This window comes from Phodopus roborovskii, unplaced genomic scaffold, assembly GCF_943737965.1.
Source record: "Phodopus roborovskii unplaced genomic scaffold, PHOROB, whole genome shotgun sequence".
NCBI classification, from domain to species: domain Eukaryota; kingdom Metazoa; phylum Chordata; class Mammalia; order Rodentia; family Cricetidae; genus Phodopus; species Phodopus roborovskii.
In genome coordinates, this window is record NW_026126407.1 from 29,389,425 (window position 1) to 29,409,570 (window position 20,146).

Consider the following 20,146-nt stretch of genomic DNA (forward strand, 5'->3'; position numbering starts at 1 on the left):
ACTATCACTTTAGCCTAGAAGTCTAGCATACACTCTCTCTCTCTCTCTTCTTCTCCTCTCTTTTGGAATTACTTTGTTCATAGATGCAAACAAAACACCAACGCACATAAAATTAAAAAGTTAAGATAAAATTACTTGGTACCCAAAAACCTTTGTTACTCTTTATAAATACCATGATCCTCTTTTAGATACATACTCAGTAGTAGAGTGAACATCCTGTATTTCAAGGCTTAAAAGGATTTGTGGGAATGAAGACTGCCATGTTTCTAAGCCTGTGACCTTTGTTCCTATCAGGTTGGAGTGATCGACTTCTCCCTCTATCTGAAGGACGTGCAGGATCTTGACAGTGGCAGAGAGTAAGTATTGTGCTGCTTGTTGTCCTCACCAGCTGGCAAAATGTTGGCTTGATTTTGCTTTGCATTTAGCTTTGTTGAGTTAGTTTAGTTACAGAGGTGACTCTGATGGCATCCGTACTGTTCCAGGAGCTAAGCTCAGAATAGAGCATGCATGTGAAAGTTCCCTTTTCTTACCAACTCCTCTGCCCATTCTGGCCTAGTCCCACTCCCCTCACCGTAAGAAACTGCTGTGGTCACTTCCTTCCAAACCCGTGTGTGTGTGTGTGTGTGTGTGTGTGTGTGTGTGTGTGTGTGTGCACGCATGCGTGCGTGTGTGTGCGTGTGCATTGCATATGGGTGGATGCATGTGCCACAGCATACGTGTGTAGGTCAGAGGACAACGTTGTGGAGTTGGTACTCTCCATCCACCATTAATCATCAGGCTTGCACAGCAAGTGCCTTACCCACTGAACCATTTCCTCAGTGCTTCAGTTTTATTAATTTTGTTGAATATCTAAAACATCTTGAGATTCTCTACCAGTAAGGAATTAAAGGAATTATGGGACATTGTAGTGAATCATACATTGTGGGTTATGCAGATATGAAGAGTAAGTTTGAGCTGCTTGCAGAGTAGACTCTGAGAAATCTGCCCAAATGATGATGGAATGAGAAAAGTATGATGCCAAGGAATAACTGTGTTCCTTTTTTATAAGACAAAGTTGACTATATAGTCACATGATAGATGTACTGCTTTTATATTAGCTAGATATGATGCTTGTATGCCCAAAGAAGGACACTCAGCAAGCCACTACTATGGGTTAGCTGGAAGAGCTACATAAACAGAATAGGTAAAAAAAGAAGAAGAAGAAGAAGAAAAAAAAAAATAGCAACTGCAAAACAGGCCTAGCACCTGTGGCATGAAACAGTGAGCTACATGTGTCAATGTATGTGAACTACATATATAAGTATATGTGAGCAACATATGTAAATGTGTGTTTAAAGAGGTCACAGGAAGGGCCATGAGATGGCTTAGTGGGTAAAGGTACCTGCTGCCAACCCTGACAACCTGGGTTCAATCCCTGGCTGGCATCCACAGGGTCAGTGAATTGACAAGTTGTCCTCTGACATACAAGTGCACATACACACACACACACACACACACACACACACACACTTACTTGCGTGTGTGCAAAATTTAAAGAAAGAAAGGGCTGGAGAGATAACTCTGTGAGAACACTTGCTGCTCTTATAGAGAACCCACACCAGGTGGTTCACAGGGACTTGTAACTGCAGTCCAGGAAATCTGACATTCTTCTGGCTTCCACGGATACTTGCATATGGTGCATATACTGACAAACAGAAAAACACATACATTTGTTTGTTTTTGTTTTGAAACAGGGTTTCTCTGTAGCTTTGGAGCCTGTTCTGGAACTAGCTCTGTAGACCAGGCTGGCCTCAAACTCATAGAGATCTACCTGCCTCTGCCTCCAGAGTGCCAGGTCCAAGTCCACATACATTTTTAAATGATTGAAATTAAAAAAAAAAAAAAAAAAGAATCAGTTAATCAGAGAGAAAGCTTGACTGTCAAATGGTGAGGACTTTTTTTTTCACTCAAACTTCTGTGGCCTGTACATTGCTCTACCATATTCTGAAAAATCTGTTTCCTTCAGAGTGTATCCCCTATTTTTCTATATAGTAAGACTATGTCATCTACCACTTCTGGAGCCATTGCATATGACAGACAGGTGTGTTCACCATGCACAAATGACCATGGCTCTCTGTCCTCCCTGTAGAAGCACAGGCAGTCTGTGGTTTGGGAAGGTATTTGCAGGGCCCTTGCTGTCAGGCTGACCTGTCAGGGTGACCTAGCCTTGCTTCTGGGTCAAGCCAGCCCTGCTCTCTGTTTACTTCATGTGTAGCTCTGACTACCTCTTAGTTTCTGCAAGGTCTTCAGAAGGTTGGGGGGACAGTTACAACTGATTTGACATGAATTTAAGAGGTTACCTTTGTGTACTCTTTTCACAAGGCATGAAAGAATTACTGATGTCCTTGATCAGAAAAATTATGTGGAAGAACTTAATCGGCACTTAAGGTAAGGCTCGCTCCTGCTCGGGGCCAGTTACTCTGTCGCCATGCCACTGAGCTTTGCAGAGGATCCACCACTTTAACTGTCATAACCACTCAAGCTACGTTCATGTGTCCAACCTGGGAGAGGATGCCTGCCTGATGAACAACTTTAGGGAGCTCTTTGGCTTTGTTTGTGCCATTGTGCAACACAGAGAGGTAGATACACAGAGAGTGCAGCCTTGGGAAAGGAAGCAAACAGTATGGAAAATGAAGGAAGGGGCTAGAGAGAGAGAGTCAGTTGTTGAGAAGTCATATTGCTGTCAGAGTTCTGTTCCCAGTACACACTTCAGGCAGCTCTCAGCTGCCTACAACTCCAATTCCAGAGGGAGCTGGCCTCCCTCGGCACCTGCACACATGTATAAATAAATGATGGTGGTGTGTGTGTGTGTGTATTATATTAAATAGGGTTTGAATATGTAGTCCTGGTTGATCCGGAGCCTGGAACCCACAGAGATCCATCAGCCTCTGCCTCTCCAATGCTGGGATTAAAGGTGTGAGCCACTATGCCCAGCTTAAGATAAAACCTTAAAAAAGATGGGGGGTAGGGAATAGAGGGAGTCTGGGGTTGTGAATCAGAGACACCCTAGGTTCCATCCCCATCATGTTTGATCATCTGCAAAGTAAATTAGCAGAGCGATCTACCTCTTTCAATTATGGAGAAAATTAAGTGAGTTGATGCATTTAAAATGCTTAGAGCAAAGCTGGCTTGGTATATAGAACAGTAAACAAGCTCCTGCTCTTGTCAGAGGGCATGTTGCTATCATCAAACCTATTGCTTTCCAGTTTGCAGATCCTTTACATTTTTTTACAGTATAAAAGTAAGTTACAGAAGTGGCTAAAGCGATGGCTAAGTGGTTAGGTGGCGCTTGCTGCTCCTGCAGAGCCCCCACAAGGTTCAGAACCCCAGGGGATGCGGCGCCCTCCTCTGACCACTTAGGTGCGACACACATGTGGAGCACATGTCCATGCAGGCAGAACACTCACACACATAAAAACAAATCTATGGGAGGCAGAGGCAGGATCACAGTAAGTCCCAGGCCAGCCTGATCTACAGAGCTAGTTCCAGGACAGGCTCCAAAGCAATACAGAGAAACCCTGGCTTGAAAAAATAAATAAATAAATAAATAAATAAATAAATAAATAAATAACCTAAAAACATAAAAGGATGCTTCAAAAATATGTAGAAAAGTATAAGTAGGATTTAAAACATAACTTTGCAGGACTGGGCAGATGGCCCAGCAGTTAAGAATGTTGACTGCTCTTCCAGAAGATCTAGGTTCAATTCCCAGCATCTATATGCAGGCTTGTAACTACCTGTAACTCCAGTTTTAGGGGATCTGACACCCTCTTATGACCTCTGCAGGGATCAGGCACACATGTAGTACAAGATATACATGTAGGAAAAAATACATAAAAAATGCATATATACATAAAATAAATAATTGAAAATCAGCTTTGCAGCTGGGAGATGACTCAGGGTATGTGTGAGGATCTTGCTGCACAAGCACAAGGACCTGAGTTCAGATCTCCAGTGCCCACATAAAAAGCTGGGCATTGCTGGGCATGTATGTAACCTCAGCCTTGGGGACATGGAGACAGGCAGATCTCTAGAACTTCCTGGCCAGCCATTCTAGCCATTCTGTGAGTGCACATTCAGTGAGAGGCCTTATCTTAAAAAGTGAAAGGGGCTGGAGAGAAGGCTCAGCGGTTAAGAGCACTGGCTGCTCTTCCAGAGGACCAGGGTTCAATTCTCAGTACCCACATGTACTGACACAACCACCTATTTATTACTCCAATACCAGGAGCTCTGATACCCTCTGCTGGCCTCCATAGCTACTAAGCACGCATGCAGAAATACAGACAGGCAAAACACAGAAACATAAAAATAAATCCTTAAAAGAAAAAAGGGTTTCTCTGTGTAGACTTGGCTGTCCTGGAATTCACTATGTAGACCAGGCTGGCCTCAAACTCATAGTCTGAGTCTGCCTCCTGAGTGCTGGGATTAAAGGCGTGCACCACCATCACCCCGCTGACAGTGGTTTGGGGTTGTGGTTATTTCAATATCCACACAACACTGAGTTCCTGCCTCAGAGTTCTGAGCAGCTCCGCCTTTCCTTTCATGGAGGAAGTCAGGACTCCCCCTTCTCACTCACCAGTTGGGAAAACAGTCCACTGTTCTTAGTTTAGGCTGACCCCTGTGTTTATTCTCTACAGCTGCACAGTTGGGGATCTTCAAACCAAGATAGAGGGCTTGGAAAAGACGAACTCAAAGCTTCAAGAAGAGGTTTGTAACTTTTACTTAAACAAAATAGTGATCTAAGGGTAGGAGAAGTGGTACAGTCATCCTGGTGGTAGCAGGCCTATCATTCCAGCTACTTGGGAGGCTGAACCAGGAGGATTGCAAGTTCAAAACCAGCCTGAAGGACTTAACAGGACCCTGTCTCAAAATAAAAAGTAAAGAGGACTCCATGGTAGAGTATTTAATTGTCTAGCATAGACAAGGCCCTATGTTCCGTACATAGTACAAGAAGGAAAAAGGAGAGAGAAGGAGATGTGCTGGTTGGTACATCTAACCAGCGTGTCCTGTTGGGAGGAAGAGGATCTAGCCTCAAGTGGAACTGCACAGGAGGCAGCATTTATGTTCCACCTGTGGACGGTTGGTTCCCAGTGGCCTCAGTTTTATCACATTTGGTTAATGCGCGTGAAATGGTCGTTTTCTTCTCTATCCAATATAGTGTCACATGCTTCTCTGCAGCCCCAGAGAGCACAGACTACCTGAGAAGCACCCCAGCCCACCCTTCTGTTTTGGCCTCTAGTGCGCACAGATCCAGCCTCCCCACAGCATGGTCTTTCTCTGCTTTCTCACTAGGAAGAGAGAGAATAAAGGACAGGAAGAAAGAGGGCTGAGGCCGAGGAAGAAGGCTTGCTGCCCGCTGCCGGCAGTCTCCCTGGTGGACACATCTTGTCTCCTGTTAGCAGGAGCAGGGTTGCTCAGCCTTGAGGCTTTCCACAGGTAGTAGGAAAGAGGAGAGCTTTGAGAAGGGCCTTAAAAAGGAGCGCCCCACACAACATGGAGGCAGAGTGCAGCGGGCTAGGAGGGTCTGTAAGTGAAGGACCCACTGAGGCTCACTGTAGGCTGACTAACTGCTCTCCTTGGGGGCTTTCAGGGGAGGATCACGGGAGGAGTCACTGCAGTTAGCTCTGGGAACTCACACACACCTTGCTGGGGAGGTAGGCCTTTGAGCTTCTGTGGAGGCAGGTCTTTAAGCCTCATTTTAATATCTCCAAGTTGGGTGATACATAGATTTTTATAATTTTGTTATAGAGATTCAGTCAGTTTGCTCTGGTATAAATACCCATAAAGCAGCATTGGGGGACAGGCTGGAGACTTGGTTGACTTCAGAACAAAGGACTTCTCACCAGCCAGGAGGCATGCTCCAGCCAGAGATCTTGAGTGTACTCCTGAAACTCAGCGGCTGGGTGTTTCCTTCAGCACATAACTATAGGAAAACATGTCCTTTAGAGCTGGTGATGGTGGCACACGCCTTTAGTCCCAGCACTAAGGAGGCAGAGGCTGGCAGATCTCTGAATACAAGGCTAGCCTGGTCTACAGGAGTTCCAGGACAGCCAGGGCTGCACAGAGAACCCCTGTCTCGAAAAACAAAACAAACAAAAACATGTCCTTAAGAGAGTGTGCCTGGGGTGGGAAGGAGCTGATGGCTGTGGCTCTGCTTCTGACTACTAACACCTCCAGAGCCTTAGAGGCCTTTCCTAGGCACAGCTGTTATTGCGAAACTTCAGCCTGGGGTTTGAGAACTCTGAAGGATTTTAGAGCACAGTTCAGTGCCTCAGGATCCCTCCACTGAGGAAAAATGGACAGATGACTCACTTCTGTCCCTCCCCCAGTCTCCCTCCTCTTCTGCAGGCTGGAGCCTGGAGCTGGAATAAGGATGGGTCTGGCTTCTGCGTTGTCCCATCACCTTTGCCTCCCGTGACATCTTCTTGCTAGACACAAATCCAGCTCTCCTTCCCTTAAGCCACGATGACACATTTCAGGAGACAACGTGTTCTTCTGAGGCCTGTTTCTGATGATTTAAGTTTGATTCTTTCTTCCAAAATCTTTAATCTCCCTTGACAATAAAAATGTATTTGCACTTATTAAGAAACTGAAAATAGGAATCAGGGAGATGGTTCAGTGGTAAAATACTTGCTCTACAAGCATGAGGGACTGAGTTGGCATCTCTAGCACCTGAGTCAAAGCCAAGCAGGACAGCACAAGCCTGTAACAGGCATGCTGGGAATCAGAGACAGGCAGATCCAGAGCCTTTCTGGGTCAGCAAGCCTAGCCAAAATTGCACACTCCAGGTTCATGAGACCCTCCCTCAAAAAACAAGGTGGAGCAATGGAGAAGACCCCACTGTCAACTTCTGGTATTCAGGTGTGCAAGAGCAGGCAAGCCTGAATGCGCAAACACATGCAACAGCGGCAAACAGTCTGGGTGTGTGGTAGCACACACTATAAATCCCGGCACTTGGGAGGCAGAAGCAGGCATATCTTTGTGAGTTCCAGGACAACCAATAGCTACACAGTGAGACTCTGGCTCAAAAAACAAAACGCCCCTGAAAAGAGTGCAAAACAAACCAAAAACAAAAAAAAAGAAACCATCATCCTTTTACTTGCCATTAGCATAAATAGTTTTTATTGTACAAATTTTGGCCTGCTGATTTTTTTTTTTTAATTACAGATGAAAGCATACCAATAAACTTTCCCCCAATGGAATAAGTATCTTCTCAAGTCGTTAAAAGCTATTCTAACCACCAGCCTGTGGTGGCATATGCCTTTAATGTGAGACAGGGGCAGACAGATCTCCATGAGTTTGAAGCCAGCCTAGTCTACAGAGCAAGTTCCAGGACAGCCAGAGGTGTTACACAGAGAAGCATTGTCTTGGGGGAAAAAAAAAAAAAAAAAAGCCAAATAAGCTGGGTGGTGGCGCACACCTTTAATCTCAGCACTCCGGAAGCAGAAGCAGGCGGATCTCTGGTCTACAAAGCTACACAGAGAAACCCTGTCTCAAAAACTTCAAAATAAATAAATAATAAAAAATTTTGAGAAGAACTACTCTAAATGTTTGAATAGTAACAGATTCCTGTTTGATGCTGCTCTAGTAGTGTCTGTCTAAACTCTAAATTTTGTTCGGGGGGTGTGTGTGTGTAAATTATCACTCACATGACGCATCAAATAACTGATTTTGCATTGTGGGAAAAGAAAACTGGAGACGATACAGAAAGCTAGGAGTATGTGACAGGTTTTACTACATAGATGTCTTTGGAAGTTTGAACCATGTATTTCCTATTCAAAGCAAGGAAGTAAAATATCAGATGTTAAGATGCATAATAAATTGTGTAGATCTAAATAAATGTCAGCTCTGACTCTTGAACAGGAAGATTAGGTTTGATGTTTAAAAAATGTAAAAAATCTTTCTTAATCAGCTTTCAGCTGCAACAGACCGAATTTGTTCCCTGCAAGAAGAACAGAAGCAGCTGAGAGAGCAGAACGAGTTAATCCGTGAAAGGAGTGAGAAGAGTGTGGAGGTGAGAGGGTGACCTCACACGCACACACGCACACACGGCATGCACGCACGTGTGCACACACACACGTGCACACACACACAGGCGAGAGGGTGACCACACACACACACACACACACACACACACACACACACACACACACCGCTAGGCTCAAGCTGTAGCTGCTCCTTGGCATCGTGGAGGAAAGGCTTCAGAATCCCACTAGAGTACTGAGGGTCTTGTATGAAATGGCGTCACAGTCACATGTCCTTCAGGATGCTTTAAAGTGACTTGTGGAAACAGTGACCGGCCTGGCCTGTCTAGGAAAGTCTGAGTCTGTTCAGCACTGGTGCTAAGCCTGCCAATAGCAAGCCCAGCTGTGACTTAACTCTGTCCCAGTCTCCAGAATGTACAAAGGGTGTCTTATTTGAAATCAGTACCTCTTGCTGCTGTTGTCCCCACCCATGTCACTCAGGCCACCTGCATCACTTTAGACTCCTGAAACTCCCAGCCTTCGTACTCCCGAGTTCCAGTTTGTTCTTTTAACTTTGGCTCAGTGCTGAGTGGGCTATCACTCTGTCCCTGGGTCCATGGCTGGGCACGGCCCTCCTGCTCCCGTACTCCCTTAGCACTTTGTTCTTCCTTCACCACAGATGCACCTGGAAGTCTGTAAGATGCCAGGCTGCAGCTCTGCCTCACCTGGTGACTCAATGGTAGAGATCATGTCTAAGTCACCACACATCTCCCAATGCTGGGTAAAGGTGGCAACAAATACCATATGATGGATTGAATAAGAGCCTTTCCCACCAGTGATTCTTGTCCTGTTGTAAAGAAAATTAACTAAACCATTACTCAGCCTAACTTGTTATAAAAATCTATTTGGTTATCTACACACCTGTGATTCCAGCACTCAGGAGGCAGAAGCAGGAGGATGACAAGTTCAAGTCCTTCCCAGGGTACATAGTGAGACCCTGTTACATAGTCATACACTGTTGGCCTGCTGTCACCCTTCATCTTTCAGGTTGTTATAGCTTTAAGAGGCATCATATATGCCTGGCTCAAGATTCATCCTGTTTAAAATGTAGAAAATGAAACCAGGTGGCAGTGGTGCATGCCTTTAATCCCAGCACTCGGGAGGCAGAGACAGGAGGATCTGTGAGTTCAAGGCCAGCCTGATCTACAGAATGAGTTCCAGGACAGCCAAACCTATACACAAAAAAAACCCTCTTTGTCGAAAAGTCCAATAAATAAATCAAATAAAAAAGCAAAGAATGATGCTTTTTTGTTTTTAATTATGACATTTTTTGAAATGTAGTAGTTCACTTTCCAAGAGGGAGTCATTCTTGGTGTTCTTGTGTGATTCAGATAACAAAACAGGACACCAAAGTTGAGCTGGAGACTTACAAGCAGACCCGGCAGGGCCTGGACGAAATGTACAGCGATGTGTGGAAGCAGCTGAAGGAGGAGAAGAAGGCACGACTGGTGAGCAGGTCCCAGTGCCCTGAGAGGGAGCTGTCAGCGGTCCACTGGCCATGAGCCGTCTCCACTCTACACACATGCTCACACCTGCTGGCACTTAGCCACAGTTCCTTTTCCAACCTAGTTCAAAAGTATTCAGAAACTGTAGTCTTACTCGGTCGTGTCTCCTGGGACACATGCCTGGGACCCTGGCTTCTGTTTTCCTTTTTGGGGGGTGGGGGGAATCTGGCTTCTAGAATTCTGGGCTCATGTTGCCAAGTCACTGTCCTGTTGACTTGATACACAGCCAGTGTGGTGCTACTATAATCCCAGCAACTTGGGAGCCGAGGCGGGAGGATTATGAATTAAAGGCCAGCCTAGGTTACACAGTTAAACTCTCCAAAACTAAGAGGAGGGAAGAGGAGCAGGGAGAAAGGAAAGGAAAGGTGAGAGGGACAGGACAGGACAGAAGGCAGGCATTCGGGAAGGGGGAGGGAGGGGATGTAATCAATCCCATCTTGCAAGCCTGGCCTGGCCTGCAGTGACTGCTCCTCTTCCTCAGGAGACTCTCCCGCTCATGTCTTTAAAGGAACTAGAGAAGGAACTGGAGTTACAGATTGGAATGAAGACTGAGATGGAAATCGCCATGAAGTTACTGGAGAAGGACACACATGAGAAACAGGACACACTCGTGGCCCTCCGCCAACAGCTGGAGGAAGTCAAATCGATTAACCTACATATGTTTCACAAAGTTCAGGTGAGAACTGGCCTCATGTCTGTACCTCTGCTGCATATACTTATTTTTAAAGGTTTAGTTTTATTTACCTGTGTACATTTATGACTTTGTGAGTATATGCACACACATGTACTTTTAAATACCTGAGCGTGTGTGTGCTTCCCAATGTGGGTATGGGACTTCCTGTCAAACCATCTGTTTTAAGTTTTTATGGAACTGGGGCAGTGGTGGTGCATTCCTTTAATGCCAGCACTGGGAAGGTAGACTCAGGCTGATGTCTGTGAGTTCGAGGCCAGCCAGGTCTACAGAGAAAGTTCCAGCATGGGCTCCATAGCTACTGAGAAATGTTTTCAGGTTTTGTCCCATATAGAGACATAATACTGCGTATTATAGAGAGGGAAACTGCTCTAATCATGTGCTAGAATGCCTTTGAAGCATGGAAGTGTATCTGTAACACAGTAAGCCTTTCAGACCAGCAGCTTTGCTCTTGGTGGTCACTCAGAGACCCAGGCGGAGGGGCCACAACTTTGCAGGGCATTAGTCCAGCCTCTGAACATGAAGAGAAGAAGGAGCCTCTAGAGATAGCCAGACACTTCTTGTCTCAAAGTGAGAGGGAGGTTGTACACATTGCCTCTCGTCAGCTCCGTGGGGAAGGGTTAATCATTATAGCTACAGGGCCCTGGGAACGCCATCTTTTCTGGGCAGCAGCCAGATAAAAAACAGAAAAACATTTGTTGGTAGGCACATAATTGTGTGTCTATAGTTAGCCCCAAGATTGTTGCTGGGAAGTTCCATCCAGACTCTGCATCCTCCTCAGAGCCCACAGCCCCTAGCTGATGGACATTAGTTCTCTAGCAGTCCATATGACCTATGAGCTGGAAGCCACCTGTCCCTCTCACACTGGCCCATCACAGCCTGTGATGCTGGGGTAGAAAAACAAAATGTAGATTACCAACTTGAAAAAGAAGTAAGCACACTGAGTAGGAACTACCAGAAAGGACTTTTGTGTCACTCAAGTGCCATCCTGGGCCACATTCTGAAGGACTTTGTGTGGGGGGGTGTCCTTCTAGAAGATAAGCAGCTTTGGTGGCCAGCCTCTTGCTGGTATCAGTTTGCCAGCCTGGCATTTCTAGTAGAAACCATAGTCATAAATATTTTTCATAGCAGACTCTTGGCTCTTTGGCAGTACTGTCACCTCTGTCATGGGCTCTGGTCCCCTTATTTCCAAGTTCAGTGAATGCACTTCTTTCTCTTGATTACCACTTTGAATGACTGTGCAGGGTCTGAGTCTGGATGTATGTCCATGTCTCTGTTTTATTAATGACGATCATCCAAAATCCTAGACTTAGAAGAGACTTGGGTCTGATTTTCACTGACTGGGGCTGCATGCATGCTAGGCAAGTGCTCTCTACCAGTAATCCATACCTCCAGCCTGCATGAGCTGATTTACAGGTCCGCTATGGCCCAGTGTTGAGTCTTTTGTTTTGTCTTATTTTTTGAAACAGGGTCTCATTATGTATACCTGGCTGTCCAGGAACTTACTATGTAGACCAGGCTTGCCTCTGCCTTCCAAATGCTAGGATTACAGGTATGCCACCATGCCCAGCCTAGTGTTTAGTCTTACATGTTGAGTGGTCCAGAGCAGTTGGCTCCTCCAGCCCCTTCCTCTGGACTCTTCTTCCAGAACCTTGCTCAAGCAGCAAGGACCACTTGATAGCTGCTAGCACTCTGATTCTCCCCAGTCACCTCTCCTGGAATGGCACTGGCACTGCCTTCCAAATTTGGGCAACTGAGTTTTGCTGACTGCTGTGCATAGCTGGCAAGGACCACCAACCAGCTTTCCAGGTTGTCACATTAGCTTTGATGGGGCCAACCCCATCTGCGCAGCCTTTGCTGTCTTGGCCATCTTTCTGTCCACATTTCCACCTCTCTATTGATTAAACAGTGCTAATAGAGAAACAGGCAGGTGGCAACTATGGGACTTCACTGGTATGAGGAGAGTGGGCAGTCTTGTGGCATTTCACCTGTAGCATCTGCACTGACTCTGCAGGGTGCTAGCAAGACTTAAATTTTACTGTAGAATACCCAAGGGACATCAAAGTTGATTATGTGGGAACCACCCGCACACTGGTATCAGAGTGTTATTAATAAAGCAGTTACCCACGCTTTATTGTCTCAGCCTTCTCTGCATTTCCTCTGTAGCTCGTTCACTTTCTCTTAGTTCATAGACTATTTTTCTTTAGGGTTTTGTTGTTGTTTTGCTGGGGTTTGCTTGCTTGCCTGCTTGCTTGCTTGCTATGTAGCTCTGAGACTGTCCTGAAATTTGTCACAGTGATCACCAGTATACATTTTTAATCCCAGCACTTGGGAGGCAGAGTCAGACAGATCTCCGTGAGCTGGAGGCCAGCCTCGTCTACAGAAGGAGTTCCAGGACAACCAGAGCTGTTACACAAAGAAACCCTGTCTTGGGGAAAGAAAAACAAAAGACTCTCTGCCTGACTCTCTGCCTCCCAAATGCTGGGATTAAAGGCGTGTCCCACCGTTGCCTGCTTTCATAGAATTTTTTAAAGTTAAAAATTGGCACAAGTGAGCAGAGTATTAGAGCACTTACCTGGCATGCAAGAAACCCTGGGTTCCATCCCCAGCATTTGACCCCCCCACCAAAAAGAAAAAATCACAAGAAAGCTGGTGCATACCTGTGATCCATCACTTAATCCCAGCATTCCTAAGAATGGAACCAGGGGATTACAGACTGGCCAAGGCCAGCCTAGGCCACATAGTAAGACCTTGTCTCAAATGTACACACAGAGAGAAAAAGAGGAGAGAGTGAGGGAATGAGAGAGGGAATGAGGAAGGGAGGGAGGGAGAAGAGAGGTTGAGAGAGGACTGGAGGGTGCAGACAGCTCAGGGACAAAATGCTTGTATGGTCTTCAGCACCAACCAAAAAGAAAGCCAACTGTTTTGTGTCCCTCAAATCTTGGCAACAGTATTTCATCACCATGGAAGCACATTTCTTATTTTAGCATCTCAGAAATCAGATGCTTTAGAGCCAGGGCATGTCATGTTTCAGTTACCTTTCTTCGTGTGTATGTTGTGATATGGCTTCATTTCACTGCAGTGAGTATCATAGTGCTGTGGCCTTCCAGGTCTGAGCGTTTTCTAATTTCCAGTTACTTTTTCTTAACACTCAGCATGCTGTTCTGTTTCATCAGTTCATTCCTGAGTGTAGACTTCAGTCAGAAAATGCAGTCTGTGTCCTTTAGGAACTCACCCTGACTTCCTAATGCAGCAGCATCTCTGTAGCCTTTTATCTTAACAGTGTGTCTCTTGTAACTACAGAGTGCTCCCTCCTGATTACCCTCCTGGGTACCTGTTCTGATTAAAATTGGGACAGAGTGAGTCTCACAGACAAGGCTGTGGAACAGCCCTGCCCTGATTGGCTCTTCATCCCTCAGCCAGTCTCTTCACTGACTGCAGCAAGCAGACTCCGGTACCTGCCTCTCTGTTCTTCCACTGGCAAGGCTGGGGCCTTGACCTGGTTTGTCTTCCAGGACTCTAGGGAAGAATAGGAATTAATGAAATACTCTTGAGAGTGTTGCAAAGTTCGTATTAACAGTGAGGGAGGCCTGTTTGTAATTCAGAGATGTGGAGGAGGGCTGGGCAGTTTACGGACCCCTCTCCTTGCTTTCATAGAATGCCGAGAACAGTTTACAGCAGAAGAATGAAGCCATCTCATCTTTTGAAGGAAAAACAAATCAAGTGATGTCCAGCATGAAACAAATGGAAGAAAGGTAATCAATTTCCTGGTAGATAGCAATCTCTAGAAGGTTCTGAACCTTCTTGGGCCTAGAGAGAAAGAACAACAGAGTCCCACTGAGAAGTTCAGACAAATTGGGGTGACTGTCCTTCCTTGGCTCACCCTCTGTCTATGGAAAAGCCTAGGTGTACCACCCAGCCTGGCCTATGCACTATTTAGTCAGTCAGGCTTTTGGCCACTACATCAGAATGTCCTCTCAGGCTTTGCAACTAGACAGAATGGATTGTCACTGTCACATTCAAATATCAGCTCAGCAGTGGATCAGAATAGAGTCCCAGGGGCTGGAGAGATGGCTCAGCAATTAAGAGCACTTACTCTTCTTAGAGAAGATTCAAGTTCAGTTCCTACCACCCACATCGGGTAGCTTACAATGACCTTTAAGTCCAGCTCATGAGATCTTCTGGCCTCTGCAAGCTCCAACACATACATACACATACAAAGTACATTTTAAAAAAAGAAATGATAGCATACCAAAAAAGATGGCTGCTCCATAAAGCAAAGGTGGTCTTTTTGTTGTTGTTTTGTTGGTTGGTTGGTTGGTTTTTTTGAGACGGGATTTCTCTATGTAGCTCCGGCCATCCTGTAGGTCCTCCAGCCTCTGCCTCTGAAATACTGGGATTAAAGGTGTGTGCCACCACTACACCACTGTGTAGCAAAAGTGGTCTTTTCAATCAGCAGTGGCTCTCAACCACACCTCTAATCAGCTGGCTCACAGGGCATCATAAATTTCACTATAAAACTAAAAACTGTTTAGAAGGAAACAGGAAATCCTTTGACTTTGGGGTAGGCAAAGAGATTTCTTTTTGAGGTAGCATAAAAGCATAACTATGTCTTAGTTAGGGTTTCTATTGCTATGAAGAGATACCATGATCATAGCAGTTCTTCTTTTTTAAAAACTCTTTTAAATAATCACACAGAGAGTTACTATTAATTATTAATGCTTGGCCAATAGTTCATGCTTGTTAGTAGCTAACTCTTACATTTTAAATTAACCTATATTTCTCATCTACACTCTGCCACATGGCTCGGTACCTTTTCTTAGTCTAGTTCAACTCCTCCTTTCCACCTTTCCTTGAGACTCCGAGACTCCTCCCCTTCCCCTTCTTTTTCCTCTCTCTGTCTCTCTCTCTCTTTTTTTTTTTTTTTTTTTTTTTTGTCTGAAGTCCTGTCTAACCTCTTCCTGTTCTGCTATTGGCCAGTCAGCTCCTTTATTAACCCAATAACAGTGGCATATACTCACACAGTGTAAAGGAATATTCCACACTTGGTGAATTAGAATGCATAAAAATTCTAAACTTTCTGGGCAAGGTGTCAGTGACCTTTAATTCCAGCACTCGGGAGGCAGAGGCAGGCAGATCTGAGTTTGAAGCCTGGTCCACAGAGCAAGTTCCAGGACAGGCTCCAAAGCTACAGAGAAACCCTATCTTGAAAAACACAACAAAAAACAATTAAAAAAAAAAACCAAAGAACAAAAGAAAGGATGGAGAGAAGAAGGGAGGGAAGGAGGGAAGCAGCTCAAGCCAAAAGTTTTCAGTCTGAGAGGTGAGCCTTTCCTTACAAAGACAGTGTGCTTGCCATTGCCTCCAGGTTGCAGCAGGCAGAGAGGGCCAGACAGGGGGCAGAAGACCGGAGCCACAAGCTGCAGCAGGAGCTCAGCGGGAGGGTCAGTGCTCTGCAGATACAACTGTCCCAGCTGCGTGACCAATGGTAAGGAGCCCGGCACCTGCAGAGAGGTCAGCTTGGGAAGACTAGGAGGTCACTTCCTACCTTTCTTCTTGTCTGCAAGAGACTAGGTTATAACCAGTCCCCCACCCAGGTTAGCATGAGAGATTGTGTGCTGAGTAAGAGAACTGAGCAGGTAGGCTCCAGGGGCCAGCTGTGCCCCTGGTCTCCTTTGCTGGTGAAAGATGAGTCAGGATTCAGCCAGGCTCACCCCTGACCTTGATCACTTTCCTCCTGCTTTTTTAGTATCTTCCTGTCTACTGAATATGGGCTGTAAAAAGCCAAGCAGATACTGAAATTTTTGCTGCTCAGGTCCTTGTATAGTCCTCAGTGTTTCTGTCTCAGTCTTTTGGGGGAGTAGGTGACCCTACAGGAGGAGGCCTGCTTTCACCCCACGTAAGGGTTTTGGTGTTCATGTGGCCATTCTGCTGCTTTCTCCTATCTTGTATGGTAGAATGTGGGTCTTCCATGGAAACCTCCCACTGAAACTAACTCTAGTCATTTTTGGGGAAACAGCTCAAGTCTAGAGAAAGAATTGAAATCAGAAAAAGAACAAAGACAAACTCTCCAGAAAGAATTACAGCATGAGAGAGACACCTCCTGTCTGCTCCAGACTGAGCTGCAGCAAGTGGAAGGGCTAAAGAAGGTAAGGTGGCTGCCTACGGGCAAAGCACTGGGCCTTCTCCAGAAACCCTGTGAAGGGCCAGTCCCTCCAGTGCCTCTGCCTGGGGACTGGGCTCGAGCACTGCTCCCACCCCCGCATGGCATCTTTCCCAAGAGGAGATAGCAAAGACAAGTGATAAGTCATGGAGTCAGCCAGATGGGCCTGAGAGTGAGAAAAGGCAAAGAGGAGCTGGGAAGAACAGAGAAGCAGAGGTCTTGGGGAGAACCCAGCCAGCCAGGCAGCCAGCCAGCCAGCCAGCCAGCCAGCCGCTTACTGGGCAGGGAGGGGTGCCCCTTACAGGTGGTCTTAAAACCAGCAACTGTGTGGTGAGCTGGTGTAGGTAGGGTTTCACTCTTCTGCAGTCACTCTCAAGCACACTAAGGCTTATATTATAGATGCTTGGTCAATAGCTCAGGCTTATTATTTATGCTCTGCCATGTGGTGATACATTTATTAACATGGCACATTCATCTCCTGCTCCCTCTGTGTGTGACTGGCAACTCCAGACTCCACCCCTTCTTCCTCCCTGCATCCTCCTAGGTTGGTTCTCCTGCCTAACCTTATTCTGTTCAGCTATTTGTCAGCTTCTTTATTAAACCAATCACAGAGACATATATCCACACTGTGTAAGGGAATGTTCCACAGCAAGCTGGTGCTGGGCTCCTGTCTGAAGAAACTGTAAGGAACCAGTTAGCATTTTCAGCAAAAGCCTGTGCACATGGCCCCCCCAGAGGTTGGCTGGCCGTTCCTCCCAAAGCTCAAGTCATCCCAGAAAGCAGACAGAACCAGACCCTACAAGCATCCTATGTCCATTTCCTTCTGCCATCACTTCAGTTTTCTGGAGTTCCCAGTGTCACTTTCAGGAATGTCCTGGATCCTGTGAGCAAGGGAAGTGGGATATTGACCTAGTGACATTCCTGTAAGTAGAAGCAGACCTCTCAGGAGCTCCTGCTGACAGCAGTTTGCTGTATTGATTTCCTGGGTACGTCCATGCACCCTGAGCACTGGGCTCCCAGATGTACTGACCCCACCTGGGCAATAAAGCCAAAAGTGCACTACCCTCAGCACATCCTGTGACATGGCAACTGTCACAGTAGTAACGGGCGCCACTGTACAATGTGGGCCCAGAGGCTCTTCAAGGGAAATAAGGGACTCAAGAGCCACACCAGTCTCAGAAAGGGGAAGGGAAGAAAACAGTCATGAGAAGTCCTAGAAAGTGCCTTTGTCATTGAGCATACCTACCTTAAAATACTTCAGTGTGCATTTGAATGCTACACACTGTAGCAAGCTTTTTCGTTGGCCACCAGCTCACAAATAATGACACAAAAACTTCTTATTAATTATGAAAGCTTAGCTTTTAGCTTAGGCTTAGCTCAACTGGCTCTTATAACTTAAATTAACCCATTTACATTAATCTCTATTCTGCCACATAGAATTACCTCTCTTCCATCTTGTACCTCTTGTTTCCTGGGTGTGTCAGCTGGTGACTCCACCTTCCCTCTTCCAGGAGTCCTCTCTGTCCCCAGAAGTCTGTATACTTTGCAGATAGCTGTGGAAGGGGAGTGATTTGTGTTTTGTTTTGTGATAAGGTCTCTTGTAGCCTAGGTTGATCTCAAACTTGGTATATAGTAAAGGAGCACATTGAGCTCCTAATGCTGTCTCCAGCTCTCAAGAGCTAAGATTACACATGTGTACTACCATATCTGACCCGCAGATAACTGTGCTTTTAAAACAAGTAAAGCAAAGATTTACTTGTTCATTGGGGTAACTGTTTTTTGTGTTTTAAGACAGGGACTATAGACAGGGTCTTACTATATAAACCAGGCTTGCCTGGATCTCACAGAGATCCACCTGCCTCTGTGTTATAAGTACTAGGATTAAAGGATTAAAGGTGTGAAGCATGTGCCACCAGGAACTGCAAAACTGGTCATGTCTCCCTCCCTTTTTTTTTTTTTTTTTTTTTTGTTTTGTTTTGTTTTGTTTTGTTTTGTTTTCAGAGTCAACGTTTTCTTTGTGTAGCCTGGCTGTCTTGAAACTAGGACCATGGACTATGCTGGCCTTGAACTCAGAGATATACCCGCCTCTGCCTCCTGAATACTGGGATTAAAGACGTGCCCCACCACTGCCTGGCTTGGGTAACTGTTCTTAATTGGCCTGAATGCATATCATCCCTGTCCTGTATCCTTGTGTCCAGCTAAGAGCCACTTGTAGTTGTTGTTTGAAAGGGTCTCTGGTAGCCCAGGTTGATCTCTAACTCACCATATCATCTGCTCGTAGGTGGTATAAAGTTATCTACAAGAGAACCCTCTGTTGGACGATATTCATGTAACAAAACTATGCTTCTGCAAGACATTCTGATCTCCTGACCACACTGGTTACTAAACATTTAAAGAAGGAAAATGTAGTTGTGTGTGACATGTGGCTTGTCTATTTCAGGAGCTACGGGAGCTCCAAGATGAGAAGGCGGAGTTACAGAAGGTCTGTGAGGAGCAGGAGCAAGCCCTCCAGGAAATGGGACTGCACCTCAGCCAGTAAGAGCCACCTACAAGCAAGGGGCCGCTGTGTGACTCCTAGCCCTTTGAGAATCCTTTTCTCCTGTGACCAGACACTGGTGGCTCCGGCACCTGGCAGGGGCTATGAGAAGAAAAGTTCTTCTTGCTCCACCCATGACCAGAGCATTGGGGAGTTGTGACCAGTATCAGCCAGAATACACATACAGAAGAGGTTTAGAGATGGGAACCAAATGAGAGGAAGCCAGAGAAATTCAAGAAGTATGAGGATGTACATAAGCTTTTGTTTTGTATGAAAAGTTGGAAGGTCTCCTATTTTGTTTTTTGAAAAATTTTTTTTAATTAATTAATTTATTTATGCAGCTTTCTGCCTCAATGTATCCCTGCAGGCCAGAAGAGGGCACTGATCTCATTACAGGTGGCTGTGAGCCACTGTGTGGTTGCTGGAAATTGAACTCAGGATCTCTGGAAGAGCAGCCAGTGCTCTTCTGAGCCATCTCTCCAGCCCTCCTATTTTGTCTTTTAAACAATTTATTATTTGTTATTTATTTATTTAATTTATTGTTTTTTATTTTATTTATTTATTTATTTATTTATTTATTTATTTGGTTGGTTGGTTGGTTGGTTGGTTGGTTGGTTGGCTTTTTGTTTGTGGAGACAGGGTTTCTCTTTGTAGCTTTGGAACCTGTCCTGGAACTCGCTTTGTATACCAGGCTGGCCTATTTTTATTTTTAAGTGCGTGTGGGGTGGGTATGTTCACATAAGTGCTGATGGCCCAAGAGGCCAAAGGCATTGGGTTTCCTGGAGCTGGAGTTACAGGCAATTGTGAGCCACCAGACATGGATGCTGGCAACTGGGCTCAGGTCCCCTAGAAAAACAGGGAGTGCTCTTAACTACTGAGTATCTCCTACTTTGTTGTTGTATGAGTGTGATAGTAGAGACTGATTTGAGATGATCTTATTGTGTATCTCAGTCTGACCTTGAACTTGCAGTCCTTCCACAGTTTCCAAACCAGGATCAGAGCATGCATCATGGCTATTGGAAGGTCTCCTGTTACTAAGAAAGGAGAATGAATGTTCTGACTTTGGCCTCTTTCAGATGGCAAACAAAGGCTGCTCATGCATGTTCTCACCCAGCTTCTTTCTAGAGATGCACAGGGCTACTGTTGGGCAATGTCCCATCCTGAGCCCTAACCCTCTCCATACACTCC

At 45.6% G+C, this 20,146-nt stretch overlaps 2 protein-coding genes across 3 annotated transcripts in view; both read left to right on the forward strand.

Moving 5' to 3' along the window:
• Canx (calnexin) overlaps nt 1-20,146 on the forward strand; it is a 1,018,992-nt gene that overhangs the window by 902,409 nt on the left and 96,437 nt on the right. The window lies entirely within an intron of this gene.
• Nucleotides 1-20,146, forward strand: part of Rufy1 (RUN and FYVE domain containing 1) — a 43,591-nt gene that overhangs the window by 18,391 nt on the left and 5,054 nt on the right. For both annotated transcript variants that reach the window (XM_051180775.1, XM_051180776.1), the window contains exons 6-15: nt 295-356; nt 2,362-2,427; nt 4,677-4,746; nt 7,952-8,053; nt 9,395-9,511; nt 10,077-10,244; nt 13,917-14,014; nt 15,628-15,747; nt 16,279-16,408; nt 18,863-18,957. In XM_051180775.1, coding sequence (XP_051036732.1) covers nt 295-356; nt 2,362-2,427; nt 4,677-4,746; nt 7,952-8,053; nt 9,395-9,511; nt 10,077-10,244; nt 13,917-14,014; nt 15,628-15,747; nt 16,279-16,408; nt 18,863-18,957 — 1,028 coding nt within the window. The remainder of the gene's footprint in view (nt 1-294; nt 357-2,361; nt 2,428-4,676; nt 4,747-7,951; nt 8,054-9,394; nt 9,512-10,076; nt 10,245-13,916; nt 14,015-15,627; nt 15,748-16,278; nt 16,409-18,862; nt 18,958-20,146) is intronic.